At 54.7% G+C, this 24,824-nt stretch overlaps 3 protein-coding genes across 6 annotated transcripts in view; 1 reads left to right on the top strand and 2 right to left on the bottom strand.

Moving 5' to 3' along the window:
- The window catches only part of GAS8 (growth arrest specific 8), a 57,499-nt gene that overhangs the window by 21,775 nt on the left and 10,900 nt on the right, over positions 1-24,824 (bottom strand). For all 4 annotated transcript variants that reach the window (XM_021705639.2, XM_021705637.1, XM_021705636.1 and 1 more), the window contains exons 3-4: positions 19,503-19,628; positions 12,578-12,732 (exon numbers count right to left, since the gene is read on the bottom strand). In XM_021705639.2, coding sequence (XP_021561314.1) covers positions 12,578-12,586 — 9 coding nt within the window. In that variant the 5' untranslated portion in view covers positions 12,587-12,732; positions 19,503-19,628. The remainder of the gene's footprint in view (positions 1-12,577; positions 12,733-19,502; positions 19,629-24,824) is intronic.
- DBNDD1 (dysbindin domain containing 1) lies at positions 2,185-9,025 on the top strand. Its single transcript, XM_021705641.2, has 4 exons — positions 2,185-2,284; positions 7,356-7,502; positions 7,881-8,021; positions 8,805-9,025. Exons 1-4 carry the CDS (start codon positions 2,254-2,256, stop codon positions 8,960-8,962), a joined length of 477 nt encoding a protein of 158 aa, XP_021561316.1. The 5' UTR covers positions 2,185-2,253; the 3' UTR covers positions 8,963-9,025.
- The window catches only part of LOC123326897 (ATP-dependent zinc metalloprotease FtsH-like), a 15,433-nt gene continuing 11,727 nt past the window's right edge, over positions 21,119-24,824 (bottom strand). The window contains 5 exon segments of the mRNA XM_044922078.1: positions 21,119-21,411; positions 21,600-21,658; positions 21,661-21,736; positions 24,233-24,444; positions 24,447-24,487. Of these exon segments, the coding sequence (XP_044778013.1) occupies positions 21,226-21,411; positions 21,600-21,658; positions 21,661-21,736; positions 24,233-24,444; positions 24,447-24,487 (574 nt within the window). The 3' untranslated portion in view covers positions 21,119-21,225.

The raw sequence follows: 24,824 nt of genomic DNA, 5'->3' as shown, positions 1-24,824 counted from the left end.
TTTTTTTTTTTTTTAAGATTTTATTTATTTATTTGAGAGAGAGAGAACGAGAGACAGAGAGCACAAGAGGGAAGAGGGCAGAGGGAGAAGCAGACCCCCTGCCGAGCAGGGAGCCCGATGCGGGACTCGATCCCGGGACTCCAGGATCATGACCTGAGCCGAAGGCAGTCGCTTAACCAACTGAGCCACCCAGGCGCCCGCCCTTGAAAATGTTCTTAATGAAAAGTTAAAAATAAATAAACACTGGCCTCTGGAATCAGATCACTTGCTGCTTACCAGCTGGGATGCCTTTGACAAGACCCCCTCTGTATCCACCTATTCATCTCTCAGATGGGGATAATTATTAAACAATTGCCCTTACAGTTACTATGACTACATAACAGGTCACCCCCAAAAAGTAGTGCTTTAATACAGTGGCAATATCTCTCTTGCTCATGAATTTACAACTCAGCCAGGACTCGGTGGGACAGGACACCTCAGCTCCACAGACCACCCCCAGAGGGGTGGCTCAAAGGTGGAGTCTCATGTCTGCCCATTGGCTGAGAGACTTGAGTCTGGCCTAATGGCTATTGCCGGCCAGAACACACACAGGTGGCCTCTCAAGTGGCTTGGGCTTCCTCACACAAGGTGGCCAGATTCCAGGGGGGCCTCCTGAGCTGAATCCCCTTATGACCCAACTTCAGAAGTCACATGGCATCATTTCTGCCACACTCTATTGGCCAGAGCCATCACAAGCCTCGCCCAGGTTCAACAGAAGGAGTATCGATGGGGGAGTGTCTTGATGGCAGTGGAAGGTTCTGGAAGTGGAATCAGAAATACTGATCTGACCATTTTGAGAACTACAATCTGCCACCCCAGCTGACTCTGAACAGCCAGTGCCCATCCACTGCCCCAGCTTCCTAGGGCACTGACTGGCTCGCTTATGTCCCCACCACCCACCCTATAATTCAGTTTCTTCCCTGAGAGAACATTCTCTCCCCCTTTTGGGGTCGCAAGGAGGCCATGGCTCACAACAATGGCCAGTTCTAGTGGGTCATGAAATCATTTTAGAAGGTTGCAGACTGCAGTTTTTGTTTTCATTTGTTTTGTAAACTAAAGAAAAATGGGAACTATTAGCTAGCCTTGCTGACTGACAGTCTTGAAGGCTGTGGGTTCTGTATGACTGGAGTTGGACGGGGCAATGAGTGCCTTGGTTGGCTGAAGCTATGTGGACCACCTGCCTTTGAGATGGTGCCTTTCCTGCAAACACCAAGTTCATACCCACCTCCCTCTTCTGTGGGCCTTTTCCACTCCCAGCCGGGAACAAACTCTTTCTCCCTGATGCTTTTCTTTGGTTTGGTTTGTTTTTATAAAAGTGCAGCCTTTGGGCTTGGATTCAGACCCTTTGGCTTCCAGTGCCTGGCTGTGTAACCTTGGTCAGCTTACCTACCCTCTCTGTACTCAGTTTCTTCACCTGGAAAACCAGGACACCGTCTTCTTAGGATCTCTGGGGGAATGACTGAGATACTGTGCACAAAGAGCTTGGCACAGGGTCGCGTTCCAGGGACTTGCGTGTCGTTCTCAGCGCGCCCAGACCCTGCCTTCCCTCCCGGGGCCCTCTCTCTGCCCGCTCCCATCTCCCTACCTCCCATCTCCCACCCACGCCCCCATCCGGCCTCGCCATTAAACTCTCGCCCAGCCCCACCCGCAGTGTTCTTCACAGTATTCATCACAATCTGCAATTCTTTGCTTTGGGGCCAAGGGTTTGGGCGCCGCCTTTGCTTCTCCTCTGTGCCTCCTCTCCATTGGCCCGCGAGGCGCCGGCACGTAGCCGGCACCCCATAAATATCTGGGGGGTGAACAAATGGACGAAAGTTGGCACGGCTGCAGGAGAAGTGAGCGCGCTGGGGGCGCAGAGGGCGCAAGGGCCGGGCCGAGGATGGGAGGCCGCCGCCGGTTGCGGGTGGGTCCGCAGCCCCGGAGGTCGGTGGGAGAGGTGGTCCGCAGAGCCTGGGCCGGCAGGGGGCGCGCGCGGGGCGGGGCGGGGCCGCACCTGTGCTGCGGGGCTCCGGGGGGAGGATGCTAGGGGGAACCCGGGCCCCGGAGCAGCTGCGCGCCCCGCCCCGCGGGCTCCTCCCTGCCGCCGCGGCCCCCCGGCTGCTGCCCCGATGCGCTGCGCCGCGAGCTGGGGCCGAGTCGCCGCCGCAGCTGCAGGGGCGCCCGGGCTGGGTGACGCCGCCGCCGCCCGCGCCCCTCCCAGACCCCGCCGGCCGCATGGAGACCCCGGAGGGCGCCGGCCCGGGAGGTGAGTGCGGCCCCAAGTCCCCAGGAGTCCCCGAGCTGCGCCTTCCCCCGCAGCCAGCCGCAGCCCCTTCCCCCCTGGCCCACTCATCGGCCGCTCCCGGGGGCCGCACAAGACCCACCGGTAGCTCCGAGTTGAGCCTGGCCGGAGCCGGAGGAAGCCTGGCCTGCCGCCGGGGGAGCTAGGCCGGGGGCACCTCCCGGGAACGGCCCCCGCTTTAGGCGGGGGGCGCACACATCGCGTCCCCGCCCCCTTGTCCTCTGCGCTTTCAGTCGCCTGGCGCGCTCCTGGGTGGTTGGCCCAGAGTTTCGTGCTGAACCCCAAACCAGCAGAGCAGGGGTCCGGGGGGTCTGGGCCGCAGTTTGGGGTACAGCTCCGCGAGGCGTGGGGGTCGGCGCTGCCCTTCTGGGCCGCGTATCTGCTTTGTTCGCCAGGGGCTAGGGCAGGGAGGCCTCCGCTGGGATCCTGCAGGGCACCGCGCTGGGATAGGGCCGGGGGCGGGGTTGGGGGGGGGGGGAGGGGGGCTCCCCCCGGCAGGGCCGGCGGGGGTGGGGGGGGGCCTGCCCCACGCTTGCAGGGCTTGTCGGCCAGGGCGAGGCCCAGGGGCGCTCACATCTGGGAGGGCAGGTATGCACGGAAGGAGGCCTCCTCGAAGCCCCTGTCCGCTCTCGGCGACTCTGACGTCTGAGATTATACCTAGGTCTCCCCTCTTTGGAGTCCGGCTCGGTCAGGGCGGCAGCTGGTGACGGGAGGAAAACTCTAGGAACCCCCACCTCAAGAGTCCTTTTCAGGAAAAGTGTTCGGCGCCATGAGCGCCTCCACCGGCCTGGCTAGGCCCCAAACGCATCATGGGTTTCCTGGAGGTCCCATCCCAGGGAGCCACTCTTGACCACACAGGGACCTGAGGAGGGACCCCAGCCACGTCAGCAATCTCATCTGGAGCTCAAAGGGATGGCCCCCAGGGGGGTGTCCTGAAGCCACGGGCCCACCCACTGCTGTGTCTGCAGTCTGAGTTGGGCAGGTGCAGCCCAGACAGCTGTCTGAGGGCCCTTGTCACCCACCCGGCAAACACCACCCGACACACCCAGAGCTGGTGGGTGTGGGTTTTCTTTGTTTTGTCCCTTGTTTAAGGGATCCAGCTTTTTCTTGCCACTGACAGTCCCAGGGCCCCAAGACTTCCCAGAGGCAGCTATGTGGGGACGTGATGGGAAAGGTTTGGAGGGCAAGGGCTGGAGAGCACAGAGCTGTGAGAGATGTGGGCAAAGCAGCTTGGCCCTCAGTTTCCATGTCCACTTCTGTCAGTGGGACAGACTCACTTCCCTCGCAGGGCTGTGGGAGCCCTGAGTGAGACAGGGAAGGAAGGCGCTGGGGAGAGGGGCTTCATGATCCTCCAGTTTATGAATCTCACGTACTCATTCCACACACAGAGATGTATTTATCAGGTGCCTACTCTGCAGGAGTCGGGGTGGGAGCAGAGGGGGCCCCACTGGGAGGGCTCACACTCTGTGGAGCCATTTCCTGCCTACACAGTGGCCTGGTGATCCCCTTGCCGTGGGATCTCTCAAGATCATGGGTGGAGGGCTGTGACCATCATTCTCGCAGTTCACGGACTTCTGAAAACTTGATTCTGGAGCATGTGGAACACACAAAAAAGTAGAACAATGTGGTAAAGCTCCGTGTGTCACCTCCCAGCCTGCTCAACCAGACCACCACCAGCCACCCTTCAGTAGTAATTTGTAGCCAATCTCGACATGTTATTTCATCTGTAAGTATTCCTCAAAGTGTCTCTAAAAGATAAGGTTTTCACAGAGCATAATGAAAATCCCATTTTTGCACCTAAACGAATTAGCAGTAATTTCTTAATATCAAAGTGTCCAGACATGGAGATGAGAAGGAAGTGCGCTTCTTGAAGGGCCCCAAGTGGGGCCTTTGGTAAACCCAGGTTCTGGACCCACCCAACTCCAAGTCTGTCCGAACGGCCACAGGGAGAGAGAGGCCACGACCCTGCACTCAGGAGGCTGCGCCTTGGCACGGCCCACCCGGCATCCTCGACGTCCAAGGACAAGGGGCTAGGGAAATAGCGTACAGGGGCCCATCTCTGTGACCATCTCTGCCTCCCCACTGCCATTTTGTTGTATATGATATTCATTTATTCACTTCATTAATTTGTTCATCTGTTCATGCAGAGCACCTGCTCGATGCTTAGGGCAAGGCCCAGGGCACACAGCAGGGAACTTAAGATTTGGGCCAAGTTCTCACACAAATGTGCTGGAAAATAGGTCAGCAGCCTAGTGCAAGGTAACCCTATCATATCCACTCACATCAGCCGTCGGTGCTGGGGGCGAACTGTGTTAACCGTGGTAACTGCAGTTCCCCATGGGGCACTGCTTTGCTGCCTGCACAGGTCAGGGCAGCAGTGGCCCCTGCAGGGGCTTGATGGGGGCTACGCTGAGAATCACGGTGTTGCCACCCCACAGCCTGGCCCCGGGTGCCCCTGCTCAGCCTGGCACCAAGCAGCCCCACCCCTTGCCTGCTTCTGCGATCACTCCTGTTTCCTACCCCAGGAAGAGCTGTGGGCCTCAGCCATGGACAGGGGATTCCTAGCACAGCTGCTTAGAAACTCTGAGGTGGGGTCTTGGGCTTGTTCATTCATTGGACAAACATTTATGGTGCACCTACTGTGTGCCAGGACTAAGCTTAGGTCCTAGTGGTCACACTTCTCTTACCTACTCCCAGCCTCTGAGCCTGGTGCCTGGTGCACAGTAGGTGCACAGCAAATGTTAGTTGATGTCTTAGGTCCTCCTGGATTTGCCCTTCAATTCCATCCAAAATCAACCTTTGTTTCCACTGAGGATTTCTTTTATCATAAAATTCACTTTTAAAGCATAAGGTTCAGTGCCTTTAGTATATTTACAAAATTGTGCAACCACCACCACCATCTAATTTTAGGATATTTTCATCAACCTGAAAAGCAACCCCATACCCACTAGTAGTCACCCCCCATTCCACACACACCCCAGCTCCTGGAAACCACCAACGATCTACTGTCTATGTCTTTTCTAATCTACTTTTCTACTCTCTGTGGTTTTGCCTGTTCTGGACATTTCATATAAATGTTATAATGCATGGCCTTTTGTGACCGGCTGCCTGCACTTAACCATAATGTTTTCAAGACTCATCTATGTTGTAGCCTGTGTCGGTGCTTTCTTTTTTATGGCTGAGTAACATCCCCTTGTGTGGATGGACCACATTTTGTTTATCCATCATCCATGATGCCATTGACCGTAGATGCTTGGCTCTTTCAGGGATGTTGACATTTGTCAAAATGTGCTTAACAGTTAGTGCAACAGTCTAGGCCGTCTGAGACCCCTGAACCCCAGCATCTATAGTGGTGCTTGCCCCTCACCCTGTACTGTCTCAACACCTGTGGACTTTATCCTTCCCACCCAATGGTGGTGGGAGGTAGATGTTGTCCTACTCAGCTCAAAACCCTTCGGCGGCTTCTCCCAGAGTAGCAAAGTCCTGATGACATCTGTGTGATGTGTATCCCCTACCGTGTCCCCCTGCCTCACCTATCACCATGAGCCATGTGCATGGAAGCATCTCACAATTATGACAGCACAGGCCAGCATGATGTGAGCCCGTCCTACACCCTCAGAGAGAGGGACCAGGTGCTGTACTTCCCCACTCAAGGAAACAAAGCAGGTTCCCGAGCCCCACAGAGTAAAGGCTCCTCAAGGACTCTCGACAGGGATGGATGGAGAGGTTCAAGGCAGGGGCCCCTGCTCACCCCAGCTCAGAGCAGGGTCTGAATTACATCTCTCGTGCCCTCTGGGTGGGAAGGTGTCCTTGCTGGGCTGGGCGGGCCAGGACAGTGGTGGGTGTAACTCTACCCTTCGAGGATACTCAGAAGTCACGTTCCAAATGCAGCAGAGAAGTGGAAACCAGATACCCTGAGCCCTGTCCAGCCTGGCCAGCCCCAAACCCCATGTGATGACATGAATAGCATGGGCAGGTCCCCAGGCCCATCTTCCCTCAGCCACACTTCCCAGGGAGGGTGGTGCCCTCCCAGAGGAGGCCAGGTGTTGCCCAGCCAGCTCTACAGCTGTGAATGGATGGCCTATCTTCCCACTTTGCTGGAGACCCTTTAGACATGGGACCTGCTGGGCAGCATCCTGGCTGCTGACTGCACTGCTGAGGAAAGGCCCACCCGTGGCAGGCAGCTCCCAGTGCTGGGGGCCCAATTGGGCTCTCCTAGACAAGACCCTGGTGCATCACAGAGCACTGCTGAGGGGAGCCAGAGGGCATCTGTTCACTCTATGGGGCCACAATGGGTGCATGGGGGAGCCAAGGGATCCAGCTGCCTCAGGGGACATGCCGAACAGGTTCTTTGGCTGAGTTCGGGGAGTGACAAGGTGAGGCAGCAGGAGGGGGAGATGTGGATGGGCTCTGGAACATTCTGGAGGAACTGGTAGGAAATTTGGATGGAGGGATGTGAGCTAAGAGGTCAAGGTGTTGGCCCAAACAACAGAAGGGTGGGGTTGGTGCTTCTATGGGGCAGGGGTCCATCTCTGAGCGGCAGTCTCTACCAAGCAGATTGCCCCCAGGGCCTACTGCTCTCAACTGAAAAAAAAAAATTGTCATATGTAAAAAATGAGCAATTAAATCTTCCAAAAAAATTACACAGAAGAAACCTAGAGGAATATCCCCCAGTCTCTTTTACTATGAAAATAAATCATTATGCATTCAAACAGAACGTGCATTTTTGTAAGTGCATCCACAGAGGACAGACAGGCAAGCAGGGGCCATTCTGGATCAAAGAGCCCCAAAAGGCAAGGAAATGCAAAAGTGACATGGGCCGGTTGGTTGGACCTGAAAGTAGAGACAGGTAACAGTGTTGCACAGTCCCCTCCTCCTGCACCCAGTGGCCCTTGTCTGGGACCTCAGCCCAAGACTACCCCAGGCAACCCTGGTCGCCGCCCGGAGCCTCAGAGGAGGGCTCAGTGAGCCACCGACTCCCGTCTTCCCCACCGGCATCTCTCCTCCCAGGTAACACCTTCCGTCTTTGTTGCAGAAACCGTTCAGGAGGTGGAGGGACCACAGGCAGCCCTGGGCACCCTGGCCCACGGGGCAGGGGAGAGCTACCGCTCACCCACAGCCGAGGAGGAGGTGGGCATCCCAATACCAGCCCCGGGGCTCCTGCAGGTCACAGAGAGGAGGCGTAAGTACAGCTGACCTGCCCAGCATGTACTCTGGAGGGACCGTGAGCCCCTGGGGGATGGAGGGTCAGGTCCACATTCTGTCCAAACACTCCCCCAGGTGTGTGGGGGGGAGGGGTGCTGCGGCTGGGCTCTTACAGCTCGGGCTGTGGCCTTGGCTATACCATCTGCAAAATGGGGGACCCAGAAGGCATTCAGTCTTGAGTGTGGAGAGCCGATGGGGGGATGCGGGTTCTGCCCCATCTTACCCTGACCCCGCAGGGCTCTGCCCAGAGCTCTGGTTCTTCCCCGGGGCTTCGGCGGCGGCAGGGGGAGGGAAGGTGGTCCCTGGGTGGCCAGACTGTGCCCATTATGAGCAGCCCCCTCCGCCCGCCCTGCAGAGCCCCTGAGCAGCGTCTCCTCCCTGGAGGTGCACTTTGACCTCCTGGACCTCACCGAGCTGACCGACATGTCCGACCAGGAGCTGGCCGAGGTCTTTGCTGACTCAGACGACGAGAGCCTGGCCGGTGAATCGCCAGCAGGTGGGCTGGTGTTGGGGCACAGCGAGTGGTGGGCGGTTCTGGGGCCCCAGCCCATGGAACACGGCTCTCCACAACCCCTATTTTTGAAAATATTTTTCTCACACGTGTGTCAAAATTGGTGCTTGTCACTGCACCATCTCATTCAGTATTTTTGCATTTTACATGTCTACTTGCCCAACATCAAGGAATTTTTCTGTTTTCCTCAATTTTCCTTTCCAAATGCCAACAAAAGGCCAAAGTCATAGTCCCCATCAAAAGCAAAATTTACTACATGTGAATTTAATCACAAGTTAGGCCAAGCAAAGTGGGGTGGCCTTCATCAGCCCTGGCTCCACAGCTCAGGCCTTAGTTTCCCCTTCGGTTCCTGAGGAAGTGTTGCCCTTGGCCCAAGACGTCAAGGGCCCCAGAAATGGCAAGACCGCCAGTGGGGGTACGGGGACCCAGGGACCAATTCTTCTCTCCCTTCTCACACCTTGTGCAGGTGGGGGTGGGAAGGGGGTGCTCAGATCCCAGCCCTGTAGAGCCTGCACCCTGGGAGGGTAAGGGGCCAGCTGGCTGCTGGGGCCAGACTCACACCTAGCGTGTGGGTCTCGGCCGCACAGGGACCCTCCTTGGGCATCAAAAAAGCCTTTGCCCGGGCTGCACCCGGACCCACAAGTCCACATTACTGGTGGCCTGGCATCTGTGTTTTCTAAGCATCCAGGGGACCCCAGTGTGTGGCCAGACACACACAGGCCCAGCCCAGTAGCTGCAGGAGTGACCTGACCCCCGTGTTCCCGTCAGGCCTGCACCCACTGCCCCGGGCTGGCTGTCTGCGCTCCCCCTCCTGGACACGAACCAGGGCCGAGCAGAACCGAGAGAAGCAACCGCTTAGTGACCCGGAGCGCCAGCCAGCAATTGTGGACACATTTCTCACCGTGGAGAGGCCCAAGGAGGACTAGGCCAGCTGGCCTTGGGGCTAAGGCAGTGCAAATCTGGACAATTCTGACCCCACGGACACTCCACCCACCCCATGTGGCTCTGGGCCAGGTTCTCGGGGCGCCCCAGTACAAGCACAGCCCAGTGGCCTTACGTCTCCGCTCCTTTCCAGTCCCTGATCAGGGACCACAGCACCTGAGGATGAGGTGGGAGTGGCCTAGGCCTCTTGGAAACTTCTGTCTGCAGGACTGGTGCTCTCATCTGCCACAAGATTCCCAAGTGGGTGCGGGGTAAGGGTGAGCGAAGCCGGAGAGAGCTTCTCTGCAAAACCCCCGAGGATCTCAGGGTTCCTTCCGGTCTGGGAATGGCTACACCACGCTGCGGCCTATGGATGCTCTGCTATCCAGCCAAGAATGTGGGTAGGGGAGTCCGTCCTGAACAACGCCACCTTCCTTTCAATCCCATCCTCTTCTTGGCACCAGGACCTCCTCCCCAGGCCCTGAGACCCAGCTCGTCTTAGTTCCTGTGTGACAGCCGGGCCCACCGTCCTCGGCTCAGAACACAAAATATGGCACGACTGCCTCAGACCGTGGGTGGGGGGGAGTGGGCAGGGGGACACACCCCTACAGCCTGTCACGCAAATGCACACAGAGGCATGCACAGTCCTAGGTCTGTGCCCCTGTATGGCGTCCTGGCCTGGGGTAGTGCAGCCCGAGGGGGACTGGGAACATGAGTGGACCCCGGCACGGCCCCCAGCCCCCGACTTAAGGGCACCAGGCTCAGCTGCTCCCACTGCTGCTTTCTATGACCTAAGGGACTGAAGAGGCTCTGCTCTGACAGCAAGTCCAAGAACAGTTTCAAAATAAATGCGGAAGTTTGCTTCTGGTCCCCAGGCCAACCTGCCCTGACCCATTCCCCTCAAACATTTCTAGGGAAGGAACACCTGCTCTCCTGTAGCCCTGGGCGTGCCGTAGGCCCACCATGCGCAGCTAGAGGCAAGCTCTCCGCCGAGAAGACCGGCCTCAGAAATGCTGAGGGACGGTGCCTGCTCCCTCTATACGATGAGCCCCCCAACTCAAGGGATGTTTACCAGGCATCATCCTGAAGTTCACTTAAAATCAAATCCCCTAAGGGCAGCTGCATGCCCCACCCACCCCACCCACCAGGATCATGCTCCCCATCTCCAGCCTTCCTGCTATGGCTTCCTTCCGCAGAGCTTAATATTTACACAAGATCGGATTAAAATCTCATCTCTTCCTAAGGCCCAAGCACGGTCTCTTCCGTTCCAGGTGACACCAACGCTCAGGAGTGCGTATTGGGGGGTGGGGGTGGGGTTGGCTGCTCTAGTCTTCCTCCAGCTGAAGCCACCGGGGGCTCCTCTGGGCTGCTCACGTGGGCCATGTCTCAGGGACAAGTGCCCTGGATTTCTAGGCCTCAGGAAGTGAAGATCCTGTCCCCCACCCCCCACCCCGAGCCCAGGCCCGGAAAAGCACAAGGTGCACTCTGGCAAGTCTTCCCAGCCCAGGCAGGTTCCCAGGAAGCTCCAGGCCCAGAGCAGCAGCTTGTCACAAGAAGGGAGCCAGTAGGTAAGGCCTGTGAGGAGAAGGCCAAGGGTGAGGCCAAAACCCCAATCCTCTGGATTGATTACCCATGAAACAAGGGGCCCAGAAGACAGGCCCTGGGCCCCATGCCAGGCAGTTGTTCCCACTGGGCTCTCTGGAGGGAAGCCTGAGCCTCCCTCATGGAAGATTCCAGGCCAGGTCTCCTCTGTCCCTGGGCCTGTGTAGTGTGTGCCCGGATGGCCCAAACAGGTGAAGGGAAGAGCTGAGCAGACTCAGGGGAGGCGAGCACGAGGGCATCCAAGGCCGGAAACAGCAGGGGTTGGGGTTGCGGAGCACCCAGGTGTGCTGAGAGCATGCCTCGGACTCCGGAGAGGGGCTGTGCCAGGCCTCAAAATGAACAGGTCCCAGGCTCTGGACACCACAGAGCACCCTCCCCTCCGTCAGAGGGAGCCCCGAGACGGGACCCTGGCAGGTCCCCACGCAGCTCAGATAATGAAGGCTAGGTTTAGTGGGGACTTCATTACAGGATGGGCTCTGGAGACGTAAAAAATTCAATAATGGCACGTTTTACAAACAACAAAAGTCGAAAGTGCTTGTCCCAAGTTGGAAATGCTATTTTTGAATCCAACGGAATTTTTAAACAAGTCCCAGTGTCTGGGAGAGAGCAGAGCAGAGAGCCAAGCAGAGAGCAGAGGTCCTATGAGGCAGCAAGCAGAACCACCCCCTCCCCAGGATGCGCCGAGCACCAGGGGTCCCGGACACTCACCGACCCACCCAAGGGCTGACAGCCCTCTACTGCCGTGATTCTGATACCTCTGGGAGGCAGGCTGCGTGGAGAACAAGCAGGACACTGCCCCTGAGCCCCAGGCCAGTTCTGACCCCAGCTCGCCGGGCCGGGCCCTGGCCATGCCCCAGGACCAACCAGACAACCTACGGCATCAGAGGCCTAGAGCTCATAACCCAGAACTGGCCTTCTTCCGTTTGGCAGCTCCCCAACACGAGGAAGAGCGTTACCAGGGGCAGCGACAACAGGGCTCTCCACATACAACCCAGGGGATCCCAAATCAGTCCAGAGCCCCCTCTGTGATTCTAACAAAAGGGGGTGGCAGGGAACATGGCTTGCTGGAGAAGGGAATTGAATCCAGACACACCCTCGTCGGCAAAGCCGCCTACCCAGGAACTAGTGCTGCTTTGGCTGAGAAACTGCTTCCCTCGTGCTCACAGCAGTGCCCGGGTGCTGGGGGGGCAGTGGGAGTGGTTCGGGGCCCCCATGGCTCCATTACCCTCCCCCAACCACACACCTGTGGGAAGTGTTGAGTTTCCTCCAGAACCACTGACAGGCCTTCCACCAACCCAAACAGCTGTTGTAAAAACCTAACACTTTCCCTTGATAACTAGCTTAGATTTCCCTTTTCTTAATTCTGCCACTTAACTAAACCTTCAGAATTTCTGAACTGAGCCAAAGCCTCCTCTCCTTGGGGAACTGAAGAGACCAGCACTCACACTTGCCTGTGAGGCGGCTGTACGCACCAAATCCACCCACCACCCACCTCCCTTTGTGGGAGGCCCCTGGAGGTCCAAACTCAAAACCCCACCAGGAAGACACTCGCCCACTGCTCTCCCCGGGGGGCTACTGCCCGCCCCTCTGACTGGGGACCCCATCCTCTAGGGCTGGGGTCTGACTGCCCAGATCTAAAAACACCCGTTTGCTGTTATCATGTTTTAATTTGTTTTCCAGTGATTCTGGAAGCAGCTTTCCTAGCTGGGCTCTCCTGCAGGTGGCGCTTTGCAGTCCCCTCCTCCCGCCCCTCAGGAAGGGACACGTTCTCCTGCAGGCTGCCGGTGCCTTGCACAAACTCCTCATGGGTGGACTTCTCCGCAAAGGGCCGGGGCCCAGCAGCCCCACCATGTCGGCCTCCTCCAGCACCTCCGTCTCCAGCAGCGGCCTGCCCACCTAGAAATCACAGCTGCCTGTCACTCAGCTGCTCCCAGAACAGCAGGCCCTGCCAAGGCAAACCCCAAACCCAACATCCCGCGAGGATGGGAGTGCCCCAAGCCGGGACCCGCCCCACTCACCTTGTCCATCTGCTCTCGGCACCAGGTCAGCACCTCCTCATCTGTGGGCTGGGCAGTGGCCTCACTGTGCAGCTTCTCCACCAGCTTCTCGCCTTGTCGCGGGGGAAGTCAAAGGACACCTGTCCCAGCTTTTAATTCAGCCCAAACTACACAATCTGGAAGTAAGGAGCTGGGGTAAGCCTGGAGGGACTCAGCCATGCAGAGCCCCCCACTAGGGTGGCTGCCCTTTACCTGGGCAGAGGTGCTCTGGGTGACCTTCCTCAAGGTCACAGGCACTGACCAGCCCCAGTGGTGATCTGCCCAAAAAACAGCGGCTCAGCCACCCTGCCCCCCACCATCGTGCACATGCGGTCAGAGCGCTGCTCCCGTGTGGACAGACACTGCTCCCTGGGCAAACACGGGGCACAGCCGAGCCCTCTGCCCCAGGGGATGATGGACACCTAGAAGACACAGGCAGGCAGTACTCCGCTCACGCCCCACGCAGAGCTCTTGGCCCCTTCCAGGTCCCACCTATGGAGTATCCCAGACCAGTATGCCCTACTATGACCACTGGTCACAAGGGCGTGGGAGGAGAGGAGACCCCTGGGCCCCACCCAGGAGTAGGTGGGTCCGGGTGGGGTCACCCCAAAGATTAACATGGAAACCACCTCCATCCTATCAGTCCCAAGGAAGTTCTCGAGGAGCCGTCCCATTGGGTCCAAAGCTTAGGAGTGAGGCAGGTTTGACGTCAAACCTCTGGGGTGTCAAGTGGCCGGCTCCAGATCCTACCTGGAACCAACAGCCCTCCTTCTCCGCTACACACCCCTGAACAATCTTTGGAACCCGACTCCTAACCATTACATTCCCTGGGAAGGAGAAGGGCTGCCACTGTGAATGTACTGTGCCCACACGACCAGAGACCAGTCACCCGGGTAAGGTGAACACTCAGACCGACCTTCAACACAGGGTCAGCATGCTCCAGGACCCAGCGCACCGCGTGTCCAGCCTCACGGCAGGCCACGGTCGCCTTCTCACTGGGCTGCAGGACCTGCGTCTTTTCCTCAAGGCTTACACATCAAATTCCCAGGCCAGTGAGAGGCAGAGGAGAAACGGACAGCTGGGAAGTGGGTGCCAAATCCCCCCCTCCACTTGGGGAATGCTGAAGGCTGGTCAGAGCCTCTGCTCAGCGAGTACGGACTCACAGCCCGTCTGCTGCACACACACGGCCCAGGCCGTTGGGTGCCTGTCCCTCCACACCAGGCACTATGCTGCCTTCCGCTCTGCAGACACCTCACCTCCCCAACGGAAAGAACGTGTCCCACCTCATGCACTTGGCACGCAGCAGACGGCTTTAGGACGCCTGTTTCCAGCCAATGTGATCAGCTATCTTCTCTGGCCTGCTCAGTGACCCCAGAAGCATGGAGACCAATGCCTCCTACACCCTAGCCGACAGGTAGTCATCAGCGCACAGAAAAGGCACCAACTCCCACTGGGCCCAGCTTTACAGCTGGTCAGCTCAGCAGAACGGCCAGGACAACCCTCCAGAAGCTGGAGAGACGTCTTGGGCTGCCCGACACTCCACACTTGTCTATGCACGTTGTGCTTCACTAACAAATCAAGACAAAGCAGCACGGTGAACCTGCCACTGGTTCACAGCCGTGAGGATGACCACGAAGGGCAGGCACTGGCCACCGGGACACCGCCCTGATGTCCACCCCCGGGAAGGCGAGGGTGGAGAGAGACCTCACTCTGGAGAGACCCTAAGCCACTGACCGCAGTTCCCTGAGCTGCTGAACTGGAGCCAGGAGGCCAAGCAGGCATCACTGTGCTAAACCATGCACACCAGCACCCACCCACCTTCAGAGGGCTGTCTTGGCAGCTTCCACAAGGAAGAGCCCACGGAAGCCCCTCCTCCCGTCTGCAATCAGCATCCAAACCAGGGCCTGATCCACTGCCCTGGAGGCCCCATCTCTCTGAGACTCTAAATGTAGCTCCAGACAGAGCATGAAAGCTATTGGCAGATTCCCAAGTCCCAAATTCTGGTTTGGAAAACTGACTATAGTTCCTGTGCGCTGAAGTAAAGCTGGGCCCAAGAGCAGCGCTAGCAGGCCCCCCAGCTCAGCTCCAGTGACCGTCACAGCGGCCAGCTCAAGGTGCTTCTCCACAACACAAGGACTCAGGTGGCGGCGGCAATCAGCGCCACTTCCCTGCAGACACTAGAAATGTCAGCACCTGACCCGGGGAAGGAAAACCTGTGGACATCCGTGCCTGGGAATGCGCACTATGGGAAGAGCTCACGGCTACAGAGACCAGAGCCAAACTAGGGAACGGCTTCGTCAGTCACTACTATTTGGGGACAGTTTTTTGATTAAGCAACTTACTGAGATAGCGTAATTTAACATAAAACCCATCATAAGTGTATACTTCAGAAACTTCCAGTAGGGCGCCTGGGTGGCTCAGTTGGTTAAGCGACTGCCTTCGGCTCGGGTCATGATCCTGGAGTCCCGGGATCGAGTCCTGCATCGGGCTCCCCACTCTGCAGGGAGTCTGCTCCTCCCTCTGACCCTCCCCCCTCTCATGTGCTCTCTCTCATTCTCTCTCAAATAAATAGATAAAAATCTTTAAAAAAAAAAAAAAACTTCCAGTAAATTTATCAAGTCACGTGCCTAGTGCCGTAGTTTGAGACACTTCCATCCTCTATATAAGATAACCTGTGCCTGGGGCGCCCGGGGGGCTCCGTCATTAAGCGTCTGCCTTCAGCTCAGGTCATGACCCCGGGGGCCCTGGATCGAGCCCCACGTCGGGCTCCCTGCTCCGCGGGGGGGCCTGCTTCTCCCGCTCCTCCCTGCTTGCGTGCGCACACGCTCCTTCTCTCAAATAAATAAATAAATCCTTTAAAAAAAAAAAAAGATACGCTGTGCCTTCCACTGCCCACCCCAACCAACCACTCTTCTATTTTGTCTCCTTGCAGCTGCTGTTAGGGACATTTCGTATACATGGAATCATACATGGAATCACATGGCCTTTTGTGTCTGGCTTCTTTCACTTGGCGTATTTGGAGGTTCATCCATATTGTATCATGTATCAGTATTTCATTTCTTTTCGTGGCTGAATAATATTCCGTTACGTACACACCTTTTGTTTATCCATTCCTGCACTGATGGACATTTGGCCGTGAACATCCACGTACAAGTCTCTGTGTAGCCACATTTTCAATTCTCTTGGGTAGACACCAATGAGTGGAACTGCTGAGTCATATGGTAACTCTGTATTTTACTCTCTGAAGGACAGCCAAACTGATGTCCACAGCCTGTTTCACACGCCCACCAGCAACGTATTAGGGGTCCTGTGTCTCTGTGTCCCTGCCAACTCTTAACTTTTATAGCCATCCTGGTAGGTGTGAAGTGCTATCTCATTGTGGTTCTGATTTGCATTTTCCTAATGAGTAACACGCAGCCTTTTTTCACATGCCTTTTGGCCATCTGCACATCTTCTCTGGAAAAATGAATATTCTAACCCTTTGCCCATTTTTAAATTGGGTTCTAATGTTCTGGATTCTAGACCCTGATTTATCAGACGCAGGATTTCCAAATACTTTCTTTCATTGTGTACAGTGTCTTTTTATTCGCTCGACAGTGTCCTTTGATACACGAAAGATTTTAATTTGGTAAGTCCAATTAATTTTTTCACCTGTTGCTTGTGCTTCTGGTGTCATATTTAAGGAACCACTGCCAAGACCAAAATCATGAAGATTTGGTCTCCCATGGTTCTTGTAAGCGCTTTACAGTTCTAGCTCTTACATTCAGGTCTTTTATCCATTTTGAGTTAACTCAAAAAGTGCAAGGGTCCAATTTCATTCTTTTGTATGTGGATATCTCACTGTCCCAATACTTTGTTGAAGGAACTGTCCTTCCCCCATTGAATGGTCTTTACACCCTTGACAAAAATCAACTCAGCAAAGATGTACGGGCTTGCATGTGCAATCTGCGCTCTTGAATTGTGTTCTACTGGTCTATGTTTATCCTTGTGTGAGTGGCCATGTTCTGTTTATTGGCCTGTGTGGCAAGTTCTGAAATAGGAACACGTGAGTCCTCCAACTCGTTCTCTGTTTATGAGACTCTCTTGGCTATTCGGGCCCCTTGCAGTTCCATGTGAATTTTAAGATCAGCTTTTCCATTTCTGGCTTTAGTAACTATACAAATGCTCTGCTCCTGTATATCTCCTTCCCTCCACACCTTTATGTCGTTACTATCAAAGACTACAGCTTTCTACATTACATACCCATTAACAGAAATTGTAATTATTGTTTTATACACTTGCCTTTAAAAATCGCATAGGGAGGGGCGCCTAGGTGGCTCAGTCATTAAGCGTCTGCCTTCGGCCCAGGTCATGATCCCGGGGGTCCTGGGATCGAGCCCTGCGTCAGGCTCCCTGCTCCGCGGGAAGCCTGCTTCCCCCCTCTCCCACTTCCCCTGCTTGTGTTTCCCTGAACAGTTACTTGTACCAACGTTAACTTCTTCCTATGGCTTCAGGTTCTGGGCTGGCATCCTTCCATTTCAGTCTGGAAGACTCTCTTTAGCGTTCCTTGCAGGGCAGGTCTAAACATATCGAACTACCTTACCTTTTCAGTATCTGGGGATGTCCCCATTTCCCCTTCATTCTTGAAGGGCAGTTTTGCCAGATGCAGAATTCTTTGTTAACAGATTTTTCTTTCGGGACCTCAAACTCGTCACCCCATTGCTTTCTGGCCTCCGGAGTTTCTTTTTTATTTTTTAAAGATTTTATTTATTTATTTGAGACAGAGAGAATGAGAGACAGCATGAGAGGGAGGAGGGTCAGAGGGAGAAGCAGACTCCCTGCCGAGCAGGGAGCCCGATGCGGGACTCGATCCCGGGACTCCAGGATCATGACCTGAGCCAAAGGCAGTCGCTTAACCGACTGAGCCACCCAGGCGCCCTGGCCTCCGGAGTTTCTAACGAGCAATCGGTTGTTAGTCTCACTGAAGATCCTTTGTACACTGTGTCCTTTCTCTCTTGCTGGTTTCAAGAGTCTCTCTTTCTTTGGCTTTAGCACTTAGATTATAATGAGGGTCTGGGTGGATCTTAGAGTTTATCCCTACCTGAAATTCACTGAACTTCTTGGAAATGTAGATTCATGTCTTTTATCCAATTTGGGAAGTTCTGAACCATTACCTCTTCATATCTTCTCTCTGCCCCTTGCCCTGTCTTTTCTCCCTCTGGCCTGTCATACTATGTATGTTGACGGTGCCCCAATGGCCCTACATTCTGCTCATTTTCCACTCTTTCTTCTTTCTGCTCTGCAAACTGGGTAATGTCATTAGGCCTAGCTCCAAGTTCGCTGATTTTTCCTCTCCTGCTCACATCTGCTACTGGGCCACTCCAGTGAACTTTTCATTTCAGTTACAGTACTTTTCTGCTCTAGAACTTCTGTTGGGTTACTTTTGATAATTTATATTTCCTGGCTAACATGCTCTTTGTTGAGACAAACAGTTACTCTGGTCCCCTTTGGCTCTTTGGGGATGCACACTTAGGACAGCGGACATTAAGTCTTTGTTCTAGTAAGCCTGATGTCTGTGCTACCTTGGGGATGGTTTCTGTCCATTTTCTCCTGTAAATAAACCATACTTACTGTTTCTTTGTATACTCTGCAATTTCTTGTTGACTCATTAGCCAAGTTTTAAAATGACCTTTTCTCTTTCACTTTTATTACTACATCCTAGTGCAAAGAATGAGCAAAAATGCTAAGAGGGAACTTTACACGTCAGGTTCCCAAGGAACACCAGGTTTAAAATGTCTGGATCAACCGCACACACGGAGGGGAGGGCTGGACAGTAAAAGTGCCACAGTCAGCGCTTGGTTCTGTGGCTCCTGAGAAGGTGTCAGAAGTTCTTTTACTCCAAGAATCCCACACGCCCCCTTCTGTGTGTGAGGACAGGCAGACCATTCTCTATCCCTGCAACGCTGACCTTCACAAAGCCTGTGTCTGCCTCTCCGGGACAGCAGGATCCAGGTGATCAGCCTGAGGCAGGAGGGCAGCTCCATGAGGCGGCCTCCTAGGGACCCTGGGAGGCTGAGGCTGGGGAGTTGCGGGTGATCCCGCCGAGTCATCCTGGCGGCTGATGGGCAGCCTCTAATGCTAATCTGGGAAGAACAGAGCCTGGGAGGCCTACTCTAGTTTCTTATCTTTGGTGTGTAAGTGGACATGGGAGACACAGAGGGAGAGAGCAGAAAGCACGTTCTTCGCAGGAAACAGACCAGGCCCTTCATGTGCCAGGCGGATGGGGTGAGAACGCCTCACTCATCACCCTGTCGCCGACAAATGTACATTCCCACGTGTGACCTGACCTCGGCCCTGGCCCGGCAGTGGGCAGGACACCGGGGAGACAAGGCTCCACAGCACAATGTCCCAGGGATGGCAGGAGCTCCTCACAGTCATCATGACACTTCCAAAGGGCTGCTGAGTAGGGGATAACCTGGGAGGGAAGCCCCCTGGAAAAGCTCTAAACTCCCAGTGTCTAAACCACCCTGGTAGGGCAATGAGTTTCCTAGTACAGGACCTTGGGTTTTAATTACAAAGAAAAGAGAAAAGCAAAGGAAGCTCCCGTGTTGGGAGCTCAAGCCCAAGACTATAAAATGCAGCACAGCTCAGTTCAGTGAGCCTGTCCTCAGACATCAGTTAGGTCTCTGCAGCGAAAACTTACCAAGTCTAAACAAAATCAAACTAAAAATTCAAATGGGTACAAATCAGCTTTGGGGCTCATCACCTCTGAGGCCTTTAATTTGTCTCAACAGATTCAAAGTTCTAAAGAAAAAGGTGGACACTTGCCAGGACTGAAGAGCACAACAGAAACCACCCGCCAATCACACGTGCCCCCCACCCCCACCCCCGCCCCACAGGCAAGAGGCCCGGCCTGGCCAACACTCACCCGTGAAGCCCAAAGTGAGCACCATGAGCTTTCTTGCCAGGGCATCCTTATAGAGGCTCCTGTCCAGCTTCAGTGGGCGCAGGTGGACCCTGAAGACGGAGGACCTGCCTGTGACGTCAGGGGCACCTAACAGAGAAAGAGACATGAAGACATGGCAGGGTCACCTGCAACCACTTTGCAAGGACAGCCTGGGGCTCCGGGCAGCATCCCTGCTGTGTCCATGCTTCACACTGTTATTCGACCAGGCGGCAATGACACAAATATCCCAAAGCTCACGTACACTCAGCTCTTGAATGCAGTAAAACACCTTCCTGACTGTGCTGCCTTTGACCAACATCAAACCCGTTCCCAGCACTGGGACCCGACGGTGAGCAAGACAAGGACCGCCCTGGGCAGCAGGGGAAGTCCACACAGGATGGACACTTTCTCACAAATGGAAAGGGCCAACTGCGTCAGTGCCCCAGCCACCTGCCGAGGTCTCCATCCAGCCGGCCCTGCTGGACTCCCAGGGCCCAGGGAGCTGGACTGGTCCAGGGTGGGCCGGGCTGTGGAGAACAGGGATGCCCAACAGAGGAAATGCTGGTGCTCCCCCTGCTTTCCCCCTGGATGTTTTCTCCCATCAGTCCTCTGAGACATCAGAACAGATTCATAATCTAATGAGAATGACTGCTGGATGCTAAGTATGATGGAAGATTCTGGAAATGCTTTGGTCGGTGCAGAAAGAAAATAACACAGCAGGTCTAACTGTTCATCCTCCCAAGATCTGCTTACAAGGCAGCCCTCAGCTGACTCCGGGACCTGAGGTTGGGGAGGGGCTCCCCCTATGCCTAAACTGTTTGTGCAAACAGTGGTTTATGCTGAGCACCTGCCTTCCTCCTGGGATGTTGGTACATACCGGGCACAGATGCCACGTGACCAGCCCCTGCTGAAAATCCTGGTCAGCCACAATGCCACGTGTCGTCACAGCTCCAGGCCAGGGAAATCAGCACCTCCTGCCCCTCCTCAGGGAGGCTGCAGCCGGCTTCCCTGGGCTGTGCCCTTCCCTGCGCGGATCTTGTCCTGTGTCTGTCATCAGCACAGTTGTAGGTACGACCACACATGAGGTCCTGGGAGTCCTCCTAGTAAATCACCAAACCCAGGGTACTCCTGGCAATCCCAAAATGAAGGTCAAAACTTGCCACAGGCCCAATGAAAGCTTCTCCAAATCTGAAGAGTGGCGTCAACACCCAGACGCTTCCAGTGACGCCTCAGCAGGCCTGACAAGCTACCAGACACCCTCGGTGGAATCACTTGGGAGGAAAGATATTTCTGTCCACGAGGCGGGCCTGTGCACCTGTGAGATTCTGGGTCAGCGAAGGCGGCAGGAGAGAGGCTCAGAGGAAGCAGCAGAGGCTCCATCCACACCATCCTTGGGCGCCAAGGCCTATGTGAGGAGGGGCAGGGGAGTCCCCATCTAGCCCGTTCACCTCCCCAGGGGGCCTTCACCCCGCATCCCTGCTAACCCCTCCTGCTGGTGGGGCACCGGCGGGTGCACTGGCCCCTCATCCTATCGGCGACTCCTGGGGGCCGATGTTGATCTAACATAGCTTTCTCCATTAAGTCTGCTGGAAAGCAGCCTTCCTAAAAACCTAATCATCAGGGATTCTCGCCGAGGAGTTTCCAGAAACAAAAGCTGAAGGAGGGTCATGTGGTGTCTGGTGGTGCTGACTGGACAGGCCTGCTCTCAGCAGCTGTCACTGGTGAGCATCCGCTCACCACCCATCTCCACAAGCATCTGGTTCAGTGTGTTCTCCTGCTCGCTCTGGCCTCCAAAGTGCCCTGGGCCTCGCTTCCTGCCAACTGCATCAATCTCATCAATAAATAAGACACAAGGAGAGTTTTTTCGAGCCACTGCAAACATGTCATGAACCTGAAATAGGAATCCACATAGAGAGTTGGTTTTGCTACTGGTATGAAAACAAAAATGAGTGTTTGTTAACCCAAGTCTCTCCTCTGGAACCCTACCCTTATCTGGTATCCGTGGCAAGCTCTGTGCTTACTGCCAGGGGTCCACACAAAATCTGGAGCTGTCCGACTCAAGGACAAGCATCCACCTACCCTTGCTGGCCCAACGCTGACAAACATTTCCAGAAACTCTGACCCATTCACGGTGATGAAGGCACACTGGCCTCCCCTGCAGTCACTTTGGCAAGAAGCGTTTTGCCAGTACCAGGAGGAGCAGTGAGCATGGCTCCCTGAAACAGAAAGGTGATGCCTGGTTCTTCAAGGGGACAGATGGAACCCAAAGAGAGTCCCATTTTCTATTTAAAAAGGTGACTTCTAGGCATCACTACCAAGATGATGCACCACTCATAGTCTGAGATTTTCCTTTTAATATTTTCTGCTTAGAAAATTAATGCATGCTCACCATAAAAAGTTCAAACACTACAGATACATGAAAGCTCATCCAGCTTAGCAGGTTATTTCTTCACAAAAGCTCCCAGGGGCAGGGCTTGCTGGATCAAAGGGTCTGAATGTTTATTTTAAGTTACTGTCAAACTGCTCTACAAAAGAGTGACACCGTTTCCCACTCCCACCAGGAAGAACAAGAGCCCAACCCCTCAGATCTGAGGCCACAGCGAGTCTCTCCAGCTTCACAGCTAGCTGGTCTCAACAACAGAAACACTGACTCATGCACTTCAGCCACTGCCCGGCCCATCTATGGACCTCTCTGTGACCTGCCTTTTCCTATGCTGACTTAAGGTGCTGTTGTTTTCTTTTTAAGACTTTATTTATTTGACAGAGGGAGACACAGCGAGAGAGGGAACACAAGCAGGGGGAGTGGGAGAGGGAGAAGCACGCTTCCTGCTGAGCAGGGAGCCCGATGCGGGGCTCGATCCCAGGACCCTGGGATCATGACCTGAGCCGAAGGCAGACGCCTAACGACTGAGCCACCCAGGCGCCCCTGACTTAAGATTTAAAATCACCAACTCACACTCTGGTAACACACCTCGGTGTTCATTTTAGGGATTACCATTATGCCTGAAAACTGAAAAGAGATTTAAAGCAGGGAGCTTCTATTGCTCCATCTCTAGTCAAGGGCGCAGGTTAGTATCTGGTTACCTCAAAGGGGACCATAAGGATTTTTTTAAGTCTTTAAGAACAAAAACAAAATACTCACAAAAAGGTAGGGGAGAGGGAGTCACGGAACTCAAACCCACAACAAGGTGTTGGACCCCATGTCCCCATGAACGTGGATTAGGGATTCACAGTCCACTGTGATCCATCTCCACCCGTCGTGGAACCCCACGCACAGCCGATTCTTCTAGAAGAGGAAGCACATGTGCTCATATCTACTGTAGGTCGTTTTAGGAAGTCACTGAACTTCACACCCAGGAGGAGCTGAAAAGCCATGTGGGCCCTGACATCCTCAGCACCACAGAGAATGACAGACCCCCCCCCCGCCCGCCCAGCCCCCGCCCAGCTGGGGGGTCGCATCCCGGTGACCTGCCCGCCCTGCCCACTTTCCTCAGAACACACACGCAGCTGGACCTCCTGCAAGGGAAAGCCAGGTCATCCAACTGCAAAGCCAGGTGAACAGCAGCAGGGCTGGGTGCGGGGCTGTACCTCTGTTGCACACACGCTTGCTAACACTCGCCAGACTACAGACCAGAAACAGCACCGCCCAACCTCCAGTCCCCAGGCTCACAGTGGTCCACAGTTGTTCCTGGTGTTCAGAAGAAACTGTCCAGTGGCGACCACCCTGGGGGGAGGAGCTGAAGAAAGCAAGAGCTCCTGCAAGGGTCACAGTCTACACTAGGAGCTCTTCGCCTGGTCCACAGTCCAGGGACGACCAACGGATTTGTGAGTCGATTTCCAGTAAGATGCAAATCCTTCTGGGAAAAGGACTCCCAGTTTGTCAGGCCTCCAAAGGGTCCATGGCACAAAAAGGCACCAGGAGGCAGACCCAGCCGCCAGAATCACCCGGCTCTGCTTCCGCTATACCACACCCTGACCCCCACCCACACCACACTGCCGTCCATAGCACGGTCAAGGGCTTACCACGGGGCAGTTGTATCTGACCCCAAACCTTTTTACGCAAGTTGTACTTGCTGTTTTAATTATGTAATTTAACATTATGTAAACTAATAAAACAAGAATTAAAAAAAAAAGGTTGCTTCTTCAAAAACTAAGGTGAAGGCTTTGGATAATAAAGCAATAAAGGCAAATTGCTAAAAAAAAAAAAAGCCAAAACTGTCAAACTGAGTGAGAAAACTCTAAGAGTAAGAAAAACTCATAAAAATATAGAAGGTTCTACATTCAGTTTGCTTTGCTTCTAAGTTCTCACTTCATTTAGAGGAACAAAACTGTACACGACATGTTTATGCAGGACATTTAACAAACAGAAGATCCCCATCACTGGAACCAACTGGAAAGAAGGACCAGCCTCGAAATGAAAGACCACTAAAGGGCATAAGCTTGTGCTTTCAGTGAACACGAACATACCTCTCAACATGGGTCCATACTGTTCCCAGGACTCTACAGTCTCACGGTTCAAAAAAGTAAACTCACTGTGGTTTCAACCAGGTAAGAGGATCGTCACCATTCTGCCCTGGCAAATGCTGCTTCCCGTGATTACACACAATCTCTACAGAAAGCTAAGTGGTCCCGTGTCTGTCCACACTGGACCACAGTGAGGTCTGACTCTGACCGGAAGCTCAGGGCACTATCACATTCTCTGGAATCAACACCTTTGGAATTTTGGCTCCTAAGCCCTGACACTGCTTGGGAGTCTTCAGGAAATTCACAAACTCCATAATCTCCAACTTGGCCTCTTCACACCCAGCTACATCCAAAAATCACACGTCCACACCATTCTTCAAGATCCTGGCAGTTGTCTCCCCAGCACTGAAGAGGTCCCCTCGGCGCCCGCCACGCACAGCCCCCATCAGGCCCTCCTCCCAGCACAGAGGAGGATGCACACTAGGAGAAGGGCAGGCACCAGGCTTCACAAGAAAGAGCTACAAGATCTAAGAAAACCATTTGTCAGTTCCCTTGGGAGAAAAGCTGTGAAGAGCAGACTGCTTTGAACTCCGGTTTCGCTATACAAGGGAGCAGTTTCCTTTAAAAAGGGGCAAAACTGGGCGCCTGGGCGCCTCAGTCGTTAAGCAGCTGCCTTCGGCTCAGGTCATGATCCCAGAGTCCTGGGATCGAGTCCCACATCGGGCTCCCTGCTCAATGGAAGGAAGGAAGGAAGGAAGGAAGGAAGGACGGAGGGAAGGAAGGACGGAGGGAGGGAAGGAAGGAAGGAAGGAAGGAAGGAAGGAAGGAAGGAAGGAAGGA

This window comes from Neomonachus schauinslandi, chromosome 16 (genome assembly GCF_002201575.2).
Source record: "Neomonachus schauinslandi chromosome 16, ASM220157v2, whole genome shotgun sequence".
In the NCBI taxonomy this organism is placed as follows: domain Eukaryota; kingdom Metazoa; phylum Chordata; class Mammalia; order Carnivora; family Phocidae; genus Neomonachus; species Neomonachus schauinslandi.
This window is presented reverse-complemented; position numbering and strand designations above follow the sequence as displayed.